At 32.9% G+C, this 14,710-nt stretch overlaps 1 protein-coding gene across 1 annotated transcript in view; it reads left to right on the plus strand.

The window, feature by feature from the left end:
* The first annotated feature begins 798 nt into the window (after positions 1 to 798).
* The window catches only part of LOC107165945 (uncharacterized), a 40,899-nt gene continuing 26,987 nt past the window's right edge, over positions 799 to 14,710 (plus strand). The window contains exon 1 of the mRNA XM_015514397.2: positions 799 to 2,570. Coding sequence (XP_015369883.2) covers positions 1,811 to 2,570 — 760 coding nt within the window. The 5' untranslated portion in view covers positions 799 to 1,810. The remainder of the gene's footprint in view (positions 2,571 to 14,710) is intronic.

Below are 14,710 nucleotides of genomic sequence, written 5' to 3' on the forward strand. Positions count from 1 at the left end.
AAATATATTAAATTTTTAAATCTTTACATAAGGGTTCCCAGACTTTAATATTCTATAATCTATTTAATTGGCGGAAAAAGGAATGACTCTTTTTCTAATTTGGCGGAAATCGGAAAAGTCATTTTTGGCGTAAACCATCAGTGACACCCATATCGAGTTATACGTATAAAGATTATATATACTACCAATACATATAATTTTATGATGATGATAGATTAACCTCCTGTCGCATCGCGATTCGGATATGCACCAATGATTTTAGAATGCTGATGCAATTTGGTTAGTATTATTGCTTATGGTATAATCTTCAAATCTGTCACAAACAATAATTCGGATGTGGAGAGTTTATAAAAATGATTCTGTAGCCAGCGTACCTATAGGAGTATTATAGGAGATTGGAAAAAACACCGTTTAATCCAAAAATAATTGAAAAATTAGAAAACGGACGATGACAATTCAGAGAAACGTGTTGATGGTGCGCCGCCGTGCAGGTAATACATATTGTATCAAGAATAATAATGACACAATCAAGCGGCATGTACCTACCTATGTGACAATTAAGGGCTTACCTACCGAGAAATCGGCGGCGTGCCGTCAGGTCAGTCGTTTCACGGACGGCAAACAACACAAACGGAAACGAAATACGAGTGAGCCCGCTGCCGCCGCCGCCGTCGGACATATTATTTTGTACGCAGAACCGTCGGCGGGTCACCACCACCGAGGTGCCGGTCGCGCCGCGATTGGTCGGCGTGAGGCCCGGTGGGAGTGGCCGGAGCGTGCCCGTCACGTCCCGCCGCCGCCGCCTCCGACAGTCCGCGCACACGAATGCCGACTGCGCGCCACGCACGACCGCACCTCATCAGTCGTAATCGATCGCGTGTCTAAATAATATTAAGTACACACTTACACGCACGCACACACACTCGAACGTGTAATAATAATATAATATCAACGCTTTACACGTACAGGTACGTACGACGCACACGCACGCATTCGCTGGCAGTCACACCTCGAAATATAAGTCTGCTGTTGTATTATTTTTTATTTTTTTTTCGTCTTTCTCTTAATTATACGCACACAATAATTAATATTGTAATATTTTATTTTATTGTTCGCTCTCGTGACTCGCGCAGCACACACACTCGACGACAGCGACGACGACGACGACAACGCAGGTTATGCGAAACCGTTTTATTGAAATATTTACGCGACAGTTATTTAGGTAGGTACCCAATACCGGGTTACGCGACGGTATATATAAATATTATAATGATCGCATTGATTAAATAATATTATAATCTCAATACTCGTTATATCAGTACATGCGAGTTTAAATAACATGCCCATGGATTTACGTCGCGGTGCAGTGCCGGTGCATCGGTTCGTTTTCACATTATTAGTTCGTTAAGTAATACATAATATCATTGCGTCGGAACAAACACATCATTCGTATATCGTATAAAACCATATTACGGCAATGTTCGCCCCGACTAGCTAAAAATCGCGATCCTAATCGTCAATACTGTTGTGAAGGTTAGGTCATCGGTAACGCGCCTCATCCTTCCAAAGTGCTATCACAACCGTATATGATCTACATACCTGCAGCAGGGACCACTTGCAGTTGCAATCGTCTCTATAACCGTTATTGGATAAAGATACATGCAAGTATAGCGCTTCTGCGGGGAATTATAATATAATATTATTATTTTGTCGTGTACGATATAATAATATTATAATACAGAAGACTCTAGCACGTGACAAAAATGCGGTGGACGACCTGCACGTGAAAAACCGCTGCAGTCGACGAAAAATGAACGAATCGGTAACCGTGTGCAGCAGACAACAGGGTCCGTCGTATCACCACCATGGCCATCACGTCGTAGTCATGCCGGCGCAGTGCAACGGTGACGAATGCGCGACCGAGCCACAACCGGCCACCGTGGCCGGTTCGTGGACGGCGTACGGCCATCAGCCCGCGGCGGTCGTCGCCGGTTACCATCAACATCACCACCACCATCACCTGCAACAGCAGCAGCACCAGCAACAACATCAACAGCAGCACCAGCAACAGGACCATCACCTCCATCATCCGCACCATCAAGGAATGCCCGCGGTGCCGCCGCCGCCGCCGCAGTCGTTGATGCACCATCACCATCAGCCGGTAGACGGTGGCGGTTACGCCGCGTGGCCGGCCGCGGTCGTGTACAACAAGAGGCGGCCGTCGTACGCGGACGACGTGCAAGCGTACCATCACGCGCACCACCACGGGCCCCCGCCTCCACCGCCGCCGACGCACCATCAGCCGGCCGGCGCAGCGGCCACCTTGCAGGCCGTCGCGGCCTACAACCCGACGACCGTAACGGCTTCGACGGCCACGTGCTCGTCGCCCGGCACGTCGTTGGACGAACCGTCGTCAGCGGCCGCTGCGGCGCCTTCTGCAGCTTACCAGACGGCCAACGACTACAAGTACTGGCCACCCGTGCAGCAGCAACCGTCGCCCACCGGCACAGGACGTGTGAGCCCGTACGGTTGGATGAAGAGAGTCGAGTACCAGGACCGTCCACAACCGGGTTAGTAAAATATATATCAATAAAATAATAATTATTGGATTATTAATTATTTAAAGCAAAGTAAAAGGTACATAGTTTTTCCCGCCAATCTCGAACGGTTTTTCTCATTCACCCAACAATGTTTCCTTATTAGATATTAATTAATATTTATAGTTATTACAACGGATATTGTTTGACATTTCGTATGCGTTCGAATATACCTGAAATTTGTATAGATTTCCCGATTAAAGCAAACTTATATTAGTAGTACCTACCTAGGTTGTTGTTATGTTGAGAAATTTTAAATTTAAAAAATAAAAAATAAAATTTCTTGTGCGATAGGTTTCTATACCTATTTGACAATTTGACATATTTTTTTAATAATAATATTATTAGTTCGTCGAATCGTATAAACTATATATATAGACTATTCAGCCATGTATTTCACTATATTATTTTTTTGGGTGTATATTTTTCATCGTAGTACCACCACATCATGTGGGGCTGAATTGTTTGCACGCTCCTTGGCCCTCGTGCAGCAATAGGCATTTTGTATAAAAAAGTACTCGTTTTCGGTTGCTCCTACGACCTACATTAAAATATATAATATTAAATAATGATAATATCCAAGTACTATAATTTGTCGTCAAATAAAATTGTTATCGGATTATAAAAATATCTTTAATTGCCACTGAATTTTAGATAAATTAGTGGAACATTTTTTTCGCGAATAATATTGTTATTTAAAAATTGAATAGTTATTGTAATTTTCTAGTATCCTTAAAATTGTGATACAAATTAAACTATTTTTTATAAATTATCTAGTACTATATTTATTTTAAAAGTACACTTGATATGATATAAAATAATATTCAGTAGTAGGTATATTATATATTTATTAATGCAATACTTACCAATGTTGTTTCTTTACTTGGAAATTAAATTAAATTTTGTTTATATCGATGATGTTATTTGATTGGTATATAATATTATTATCTATATAAGTTAACAGTTACTTAAATATTTTGTAATTCTATTTCTTTTGGGGCCATATGAGTGAGAAATATTCAAGATATAATTTTGTGTAAAAATATTTGTCATGTTATTTTACAAGTACCTACTTATACCTACTTAAGGACGTGCATTTCGATAATGTTCTTAAAAGTATATAAACAAATACAATAAAAATTTTAAAAATACAAACGTTACTAAAATTCATATTTTTGAACGTAGAAGTATCTATAGCTGTTATCAGTAGCGTATAGCTGTAAACCATTTTTTATTTTTTTTTTTTTGGGTGGCGGTGGAGGTGGCGGTGGCGGCGAGGGAGAGATGAAAAAAATTAAATATCTCAATTTAAAATTTTTATTTTTTTATTTTTACAAGTAATAAACAATCTGTATCAATAATTATATTAGACACAATAAGAATATGTGATAAAAGTTAATAGGTCATGAGGGCTTGTTGAAAGAAGCCACCCTTTGATAACACTTTCTGTTAGCTTGATAATTAATTTTATTTAATTTTATTTAAGAGATCATGACACCTGCACTTATTACGCTTCAAACGTCTCGTAGGATTTACAGGTATTGTGGGAGTGGCCAAGTTTTCTATTAGTTGATTTGGATGATTATTTAAACGGTATAGTGGAATTTTTTGTAAATGATTTTTGCTTCATAATTTATTTTCTTAAGTTTTAAGTCGGTAGTACCTTTTTTTTCAGTTTTCAACCGACGACGCAGTGGGGAGTGCTTTCGCATTTCTTCCGCTGCGCAAGTCGGTAGTACCTACTGTGTAGTGTAGACTCGTAAGGCGGAATTTTAAATCAGTAATATCAGTAATTTTTTTTTATTCTTACAATTTTCAATATTGAACACATTAAATAATTAATTATAACACAATTCAAAAAGTATATATCCTTATTACGATTGAGTAGATAACAATTAACGGCACGATAATATCAATGCTTGAAGACTTCGATAAAATAGTTTTGATAACGTAATAATGACGTTAATAATTTGATAAGTTATATCTTAACCGTGCTGAATAAGGAGCATTTAAATACTGCTGCAGGAATGCACCGCTCATGGTGCGCATGCGTATTGCGCAATCGCGGTATTGCACACGCACCAATTAGTAACTGATAAGAGTCTGTGATGTTATACCTATTATTGATTTACATATTTATGTTTTTCTTCCAATTCGTGCATCATTTTCCAGTTATATAATTCTATAAATAATAATTTATAATTCAATATGATTCAAGGTCCATTTAACTCAAATTTAATGACATGATATTGTACCTATACAAAAAACGATTCTGAGCGGAGGCTGTTTTGCTTTTGACCACCCAAAAGTACCAACTAGATACCTTCACTTTCCTATAATAAAAGATGCTGAATAAAATCTAAGCTTTTTTAGTGAGTTAAAAAAAAAGAAAAACGATACATTCATCGCTCAACTCGGAATCTATAATCCATTAGTTACTTTTAATATATGAAATTATTATTACTTCGAAATATGAATAAAACTCCGACTTAAACAAATATTATTGTAGTGAAAAAACTTAAATAAATACCTGTAATATTATTGAATTGTAAAATTTCCTTATTGATCGACATACCATGCTCAAAATTTAAATGATCAATCATTAGAGTTTTCTTTTTAAAATTAAGATTAATGCAACTATTATATTTTGAAAAATGTGATTTTTCGAGAATAATATTTTCTACTTTGTGGACATTTTTTTTATGTCTCTAGTAAGTATTTCGTTGTAAAGGATTTATTAAAAATATCACAAGGAAGATCCGTTTGAAAAAAGAAATAACATATCGCGAATTAAAAAGAAGTTATTATATTTATATACACTAACTAATATTATATTAGTAATATAGATCAGATTTTAGCGTATCATATTCATCAATGAATATTCAGAAATTCCCACATATTACGATTTTATAATCTTGCTTCAATCAATATGTTGGAAATAGATCATGTCCATATACTCTAAATTCCTATTTCATAAGCGTGTTAGGTGAAATGTGTTCTACCTGCAGTCATCTTAAATAAAATAGCATCATAAAGATAGCTCAAGCCTATTTGGGTAAGTTTTGAATACCATACCATAATAATGTATTTATTCAAAATTTTAGTTTGTCGCTTAAATTATTGATAATCGATAATCGATAATCAACATGTTATCAGCTAATATCTACGTTATGCGGACGATGCCATGTTGCGCATTCGCACCACGAGCGGTGCATTATTCCTGTAAATAAACGCTCCTGCTGAATATCTATACACAATTTTATTATATTATAATGATAACAGTATAATATAGCTAGAAGCGTTCTCGTGAATACATTTACAATTTAAAAGATTTTGCAACATTGCACTGAAGTCAATTATAAATAAAAATGTATGCTTACATGTTATAACTTATATTAATCAAATTCTACGATAGGAAATTATTATAATATAATTTTATCATAATATGTTCAACCCGCACTGGACATTCAAATCGATGCCTTACAATAAGTTGTTATTAAATCATAGTCAACTGTATGATATAAATTGTAATATATTACATATTAGGTATGTGTACTTTAATGGGGTAACTATTATACTCTTATATAATACGAAACACATATGAGTAAACAGAGTTTTTTAAGGGGACTATTTATAGGTGTAAAAACCTATAGCATATATTATACCTATATATATATTATACATATTAAATTATTAACTATTGAGTAGTGTGTTTAAATTTATGTGAAAAATCTTGGTAAGTCGTGCATAAATAAATTTGCATAAAACTTTATGAATTATACGTGACTGACGACTGTATTATAATATATATATTAAACCTTGATGTGTTATAGACATGAGTGAGTCTTCGTGACTTGACATAAATATACTCATGCATATCAAATTATTAATACGTTCACGAGATAATATTATAAAATAATATTATGGTTATTGTATACTAGTGTTGCGCATGCATGGTGGGGGGTTGGCAAACATTAAACAGGTTGATACAACTATTAATTTTTGTGGCATAAAAACAGTTCATTTTTGTTTAAAACGATTTTGTTCTATCTTAAAATGATGACATACACGAAACAAATATTGTTTGGGTTTTAAACAACGTTGATTTTTATTTTTGGTTTAAGCCATTTAAGGTATTTTACTGGTGTCACCGTAGCTTCGCAAATATTTATTGTGAATCCGAAACTCGATCCGCATGTATACCGAATCGCATTTTAAGAATATTTTAAACACCAAAAAAGTACATGCCATAGAAACTGATAACATAATAACCAATATATTTATTTTCCTTGTGTGTAACGTTTTCGGGACAAATTCAGTTTTCTATTAAGTAGTTGCTTAATATATTATTCTTTAAAATTATTGAATTATCATGTCAAATTTTCTATTTGATTATGTTTTATTTAAATATATAATATATATAAAATATATATTACTAAATATATATATATATTTAGTAAACATGGACATATTTATATAATTATACACAATATATTATACAACTATATTGCAGCACAATAAGCATATTGGAGACTTATATAACATGACTTACTTGAATAAGAAGCAACCCATCATTAGTGATACTTAGCTTGATGTTTTATAGGTCATTAAAAGAGATATTTTAAATTTAAATGATCACGACACCATTTTCTTTTGAATTTACGTGGTAGATTTCCAGGGAGTGTGAAGATATGTAATTTTTTATTAGTGGGTTATTGGGGTGATTTTCAAGTCTGTAAAAAATGGTTTGTAGAATAATTCCGCTTCAGCTATATAACAGGTTTTATACCAATTAGATCTTGGTGGAGGGTTAAATTATAGAGACAAAAAAGGGAGCGTTGGTGATTTTTCTAAGCACGATAGGTATTTTGAAAGATTTTTTAGCCACTCTTCAGAAGTTGTAACACATATTATGTCCATATAATATGTTTTAGGAAAGTTTTGTAAACACTGTGGTGTTTAGTAATTCGCAATTTTTCTCGAAACTAAAAAAAAAAAAATTAAAAATCAGGAAATTAAGGAAAATACAATTTTGAAACGTCAATATTTTCAGAAAAATAAACACTACACAAACGGCTATAGTGAATGAATTTTTTTAAATAATTAAATAAAAAAATATAATTTCTAATTTTTATACCAAAACATTGAAATACCTAAATTAAAATATGAAATAATTTTAGTTCTTATCGCTGTGAATCTAATTATAAAACCAAAATTTTGATATCTCCATTATTTCGGGAGATATCGCATGTGTAAATCCTCGCAGGGCTCTCTGTATACAATGCTCTGCGATCCTCGCCAATCGTTCATATCGCGTATACTAGGATGTATCGCGGCATGGTTAAGTGTTCTTAACATTCTTTGGACAGTAGAAAAAAAATCCTTATTATAAACCCTATACAGACAGATCTTTGTGATTTTTAATGGGAAAATGGGAAGGATAAAGTCACGCGTGCGCGCGCTCGTTTAACTGCAGTATAATACGTTTAACGACAAACGGCGGTGCCGCCTTTTACCCGTCGGATGACTCCGGAATCGTCGACATTTTTTTTTTTTTGCTTCCCCCGAGTAAATCCTTTTAGTCTCTTTTTTTCTTGTCTTGCAACCCGGACGTCGTGGACAATAATAATCTATAATGGCGTGAGTCAAAATCACGCGACCGTATAATACAAAATATATTATATCGTATATTATTATGATGCGCATTACAAAAACATTATCGTGTTTATATCATATAATATATAAATTTAACGTCAACAGTCGCCGACGACACCCAAATATCTATAAGCGGCTTTCTCGAAAAGTGAACATCATCATAATATTATCCTCGGGGTGATGCGCGCACATGCGTTTCGGTTGTTATTATTACTGCAATATAATATGGTAGGCCAGGTTTTATACATTTTATGTCCGCCGACGCGACGTGATAACAACATAATAATGTATATCAAATAGTTCGGATAAAAAACATGTATTTGTATATTGTGCTGCAATTTATACGGCACTTATTGTGTCCGAATATGTTTGTATAATAATATAATAAATATATGTTGGTATAACCATACAAAAGCGTAAATAACGATGAAATAATATAACGTCTATAATATTGTCTGTAAACCTATATTATTATTATATCATATAGAGGTATATTTATGCGGATTTCGGTTAGGTCGGTTAGGTACATCCTTTTAATGACCGCTACAGTGTTAAAAACTTAAAACCAGTGGTGGTTGTTTGGGCAAATGTAATATAAGTTATACCAAAAAATTAATAATCCGTTTGGGCGATTATCATTTATAGCCTTATGGGTACTATTCGGGAAAGTGAAATTATATTTACCTGCGTAAGGTAAAAATCTAGTGACTTTGATGCGAACGTTTTTAAAAATAGGATTCATCGTTAAGAGGGCGTTATACCCACATGTGTTGTATCCGTCTTTCAAGTGGTTAACATAGTAAATTTTACGCTCAGCAGATCACGTTTAACTCGGGGAGTTTAAAATTTAGAGTGAATTGACTTCTTATAAAAATTAAAGGTGACATTATTATCGAGGGCTTCTCATAGGGTTTTTATCATATTTTAATTTTAAAGCGAGTTATGAATATTTTATGATGTACAAAAATTTAACAATTTTTAAGTACTCATAACTTCCTTTAAAATTAAAATATAATAAAAAATCTATGAGATGCCCTCGATAATAATATGTTACCCTTAATTTTTATAAGAGGTCGATTCACTCTAAATTTTAAACTATTGGAGCTAAACGTGATCTGCTGAGCGTAAAATTTGGTATGTTACACACTTGCAGTAAGACGGAGATAACACGTGTGGGTATATAACCTCCTTTTAACTATTTACGGAACTATTTATATCGTGTATGAATTTATATTAATAATTTCAAAACTGCAGCTATTTATGTTGACTGTATATATTACTATTATAATACTAACTACACCAATTATTTATTTTTTAAATTCAGAGTTTATTATTAATTATTTATTATGTGTTTTCAATCGTGTATATGCGACTTTTTTTTTCAATACATAAATTATTTAACCTATAAATCTATTCATTCTCAAACTCGCTCGAACAGTATTTTTTGTTGAATAAATACTCTAGCGGCCATTTTTTTTTTCTGAGAAAGATAGTGTTGCAATATAATGTTCATAATTATTTCCCTCGCTTCTCCTAGAGTGACAATTTTCTGATTTATTTATTCTATGACTGTGATTAGCCAAGAAGACATTTAAAAAGTTGTACACTTTAACCAATACCAATACTGGTACCAATATTGTAATTTTTAAGTATATTATTGTAGCGGGTGTATAAAAACAAAAGATTTAATTGTGATGTATGGTATAGGTACCATATAAAATAGTATATAGGTAACTAAAGGTAACTCGTCGGCTTATCTTGGTCTGGATATATAAGCGTGTGACCGCGAAAACTGGGTTCACTTTAAAACTCTGTTACTTTCATTACAGTCCATATGAGTACATATTATGTATTTTATAATTCGATTTTCGAGAGATTGATGATCCAATAGTTTAGTTTCGTGTCCTCCAAATTCAGTTCAAAAATATATATTAAGTATTGAGTAATTAATTAATTCTACAGTTTACTAATCCTGTTTCTTCGGACAGACGGTATATAGATGATTTTAAATAAATTTTAAATTATACTTAAATTCAAATTATGATTTTTGGAATTTCTAAATACACTTCAAGATCACATTATTTTCAAATATTTGAGTTTTTTGTACTACTTATGTTTTTCAAATAGGAATCACCCCTTTTCACTTAATTATTCAGCAAATATTGTTTTTTTTTTTAAACATTTTAGTGTATTTTATGCGAATTTTGAACGTGCAGTTTTCGAGTTGTATGACTTTGTGTAATAGTTATAATTATGTCTATATGATATTGGGTTAAGTGGATTTTGGGCTTTGATGATTCGGAAATTTTACTAATGAGTAATGACTAATGATTAATGATCTGTAATAATAAATAAGTATAAAAAATAGGTAATACGTATATATCTATAGTGTTTCATGTATAGGTACTTTATATTTTTGTAAAACTATAATTAAAGGTTAGGTATTATTTTTAGTACAAACGTAATAATAACTCAGAAACTACTTGTTAGAATTTTTATTTAGATACAGTAAAAAATAGGGATTCTCATTCGAAAATAGAAATTTCTATATCGCCACAGGACACTTCTTAAGTGTGTACAAAAAAAAATTAGGAATTTGAAAATAAGATCTTTATAGGTATAGGAACTCAAAAAAAGCGGGTAGGTAAGTGGATGTCGCTCTGCAGTACAGTAGGTTACAAGTGGGTTACTGTAATGGATGGTATTTGAATTTAATGATATAATATAATCATTATTGTATACGAAAAACGATTCTGAGTGGAGACGTTTATCAGTCTAGGATATGTTATATTATATTAATTATATTGTTATAATTTAAAAAAAAAAAAAGGTCATCCGTTTATTTAATATTATAAAATCGTGAAATCGTACGTTTTTTCTCCTTTAACCGCTTTTATTTCTAGGACCGTTTCGAAAATCGAAAAATGACCTCTCCAAAGTTCCAGCTCAAGAACACCTTTCAGAAAAGATGCTATAGGTACTTGATACGTTTGAGCAAGTTTAGTGGGAGAAAAAGTGTTTACAGAATAAAAAAGTAAAAGACATAATATACACCATTGTAAAACCAAAATATTCCTCGCTCCGCTTAGAATCTAAAATTCTAAAAATCAGAATTTGAATAAGAGTATATTATTAAAGAGAAAAATGAGGATGTTCATTTTTTAAAAATCACTGTATATACTATATAGTGATGTTATGATTTCGAGCCTTTATTTTTGCCACGACGATCGCAATCTGTATTTTCTCTGCAGACTGGAAGACAAGTAAAATTTCCGAATCCTGCACTTCTGCATTATATAGGCTCGGAAGGGTCGCAAATTATACAGTCATATAGCCATATGAGATATACGTGCCGCTTAACAACAGGTTGTAACATAAAATTATGTTGATTATAGTAGCTATATTATCACCATACACACATCATCAATGGCCGATCATAATATTATATAATATTATAATATTGTGTGGAAGGCGTGATGGCTTTTCGGGTCGTTTTGTTGTGTGTTCTCAAACGTCGGTCGGGTCGCGCGTGGAGAAAGCCTGTCGCTTCCTTTATATTATTATTATTATTGTTATTGTTATTATGTTGTACACACGCGTTGACTGCGGCGGACAAGCCACACACGCACGCACACGCATCTTCAGACGGGTCGGAGAAGGAGATAATAATATTATATTATTATAATGTAAGGAGCAGACCTGACCCGAAGAGAGCGTACACATGTTATTGTATTGTACATAATATTATTATGTTGTGCAACACTTGTAAATCATCCGGGTGGAGAGGAAAAAAAAGGTTCCTATGAATCGTTCGTCAAAAGAAACCGACTTGTTTGAACTGCGCGGTGCGCTTCTTTGTCGCCCTCACGGCGCGCCGATCCGTCGTCGGGGATATGCCGTAGTCACCCATATATACCGTATATATATTATATACTATATTCATGTTATACTATGTACCCATTTAGGTATAACCTCGTAGTTCTCCACGTATACTTTGTGCGTCACGTATATTGAATATGTACCTACATAATATGTCACTGTATGATTTATCCAATATCCATATCCATATCAATAATGTATATATATTATTATATATATATATATATAAATAGCAGGGTTGCAGGTAATATGCGCTTATGGAACTTATAAAATGACTAAAACGTTTAAAGTTATTATTATAACGAATATTGAGTACATATTTAATTCTTTGAAATTTATTAATATTATAACAGTATAGGTATGTACAGTATTATGTACTATTATTGTAGAGATGGGTCGATGGGTGATTGTGTACATTATGCATTTTAATAATAAATATTAGCTTATAAATTAATATAAACAATAATTAACAAATCACATAAACTTTGTGAATTATACTTGATTATTGCTGTTCAGTGCAGCCATTAAGAAAAAAGAAACTTTTAAACAACATTATAAAACGAATAGGGCTAAGTATGGGTTTGTACTGTGAGTTTTATATGCACGTGTAATACGTGTCTTAAACTTTACTATATTAATGCATTATACGTTCGAATCCTGATAAATTGTATGATTTTCACGATAGTTTCGAGGTATTATGTTAATATTTTTATCATGAAGTATATAATGCGCCTAGTCGCAGTGCATTATTATTGGTATATTGTGTGTTATAATAATGTATACGAGTGCGGATAGACATTAAACAGATTATACGGTCCACGACTACTTGAATGTATATATATAATATAGGTACATTATAATAATATGTAGAGTACACGTGACCGAGTGAATGGTGATGGTCATAATACGGGTTGTTGCGGGACGGCGTTTGACGTTTTCCTTGAAACGATGCGTTTAGAATTTTTTTTTCCACCCCCTTGCCGCCACGGTGGGTGAAATTTATGTGGCGTTTACCACTCCGTGTGCGGCGACAAATAACACGCGCACGTATACAATAACAATATACATAGCACACGGCAGCGCCACCCACTGAGCCGTCATCACACCGACACTACGGGGGTATATATAACATCTATATCATCATTATTATGTCGTGATGCTGCGGTGTCATTGATGTCGTCATATTGACAAGATTTAGTCAACAAATAATATCATAAAATGAGTATTTGTCATGATGGACGGTTAACTGTTAAGTTCACTCACCGCTGTTCATGATATGATTACATAATATACTTATTAATATTGCCTCAACTATAAAGGGATAGAATATCCAAAAGCCATACCGGATATATACGTCAACACTCTGCAGTTATTGGCTCGAGACGATAAAAGTATTGTTTGAAAATGATATCAAATCTATTTCGTCGGACACTATATAATGTAATAATAAGCTAGTTCCAAAACGGTAGTAATATCAATAAAATATTTTATCAAGTTATATTATTAATATTGCATCGATTTATATTTTATATATACACTTGCGTACTTTTTTCATTTTTGTTTTGATCAGTATAAAGCACTAATTATATTATAATAGGTATCTACCCATCTAGATTCAATAGTGATATTCTTTTTCATGTCGTTGCGATTCGTCGACGTATCTTTGAAATTTTAAAGTTTTTAGAGCATATTTTATTGTTTTGTAATAAAGTTTAAATTTTGATTAGAAGTAAGTATAGACACATACTTTTATATAAATAGCTTATAAATATTATAATTCTGTGAATCAGAATGCAAAGTGTTGATCGGGCGTGAGCGACTACTGAAATCGTTTTTCTCAGAGTTTAATTCGCATTACACATTTTTAATTAGTATTTTCTATAGACACCCATTGATATTTATTGAAAATCTGGCGTCTATACTCTATACAATCATGTAAATCACTACTATTTTTGAACAGTAGCTTATAACTAAACTACCATATACCTAAATACCTATATACAGACAAAAAAATCCTGCAATAATGAAATATATAACTATAAATTAGTGCCTCCTTACTATAAAACTTTTATACTTTTTACTTTTATTTACTTTTTCTTCGTAAAAAAAAAAATGTTTACAGCCCACCTAAAATGTTAAATGATTATCTACGTGTGTTATTTATTTCGAAATAATTGTTTTATAATCTAGAAGAATACTATTTTTGAGTGCATATAGGTATAAATTGTTTTTTCGGTGCATATCTTGGCTTGTTTTTAGTGCATATATATATATATAACTCCGCGGGATCTAGTTTTAATAATAATTTTACATCTACATCACGCTCGTACGCAAGTATACTTACCACATAGTCGCGTATTATAGGTGCAATTAATAATTTATGCGCCGCAAATTAGTTGAGCAATCCATTACCGTTAAGCGCGAGTCTGATGTATACACGTCATAATAATAATCGTTATTCGTGTACATAACTTGTTTATCGTGTGTACGCTGAGATATTTTATGTGTAAAATATGCGTTTAATGTCGTGCATGATGTTTGATGTATCTGGTGTAGTCGGCGTTCCTATACACTACTAT

Source organism: Diuraphis noxia, unplaced genomic scaffold, assembly GCF_037042655.1.
Source record: "Diuraphis noxia isolate RWA-SAM2 unplaced genomic scaffold, SU_Dnox_SAM2 contig0004, whole genome shotgun sequence".
Classification (NCBI taxonomy): domain Eukaryota; kingdom Metazoa; phylum Arthropoda; class Insecta; order Hemiptera; family Aphididae; genus Diuraphis; species Diuraphis noxia.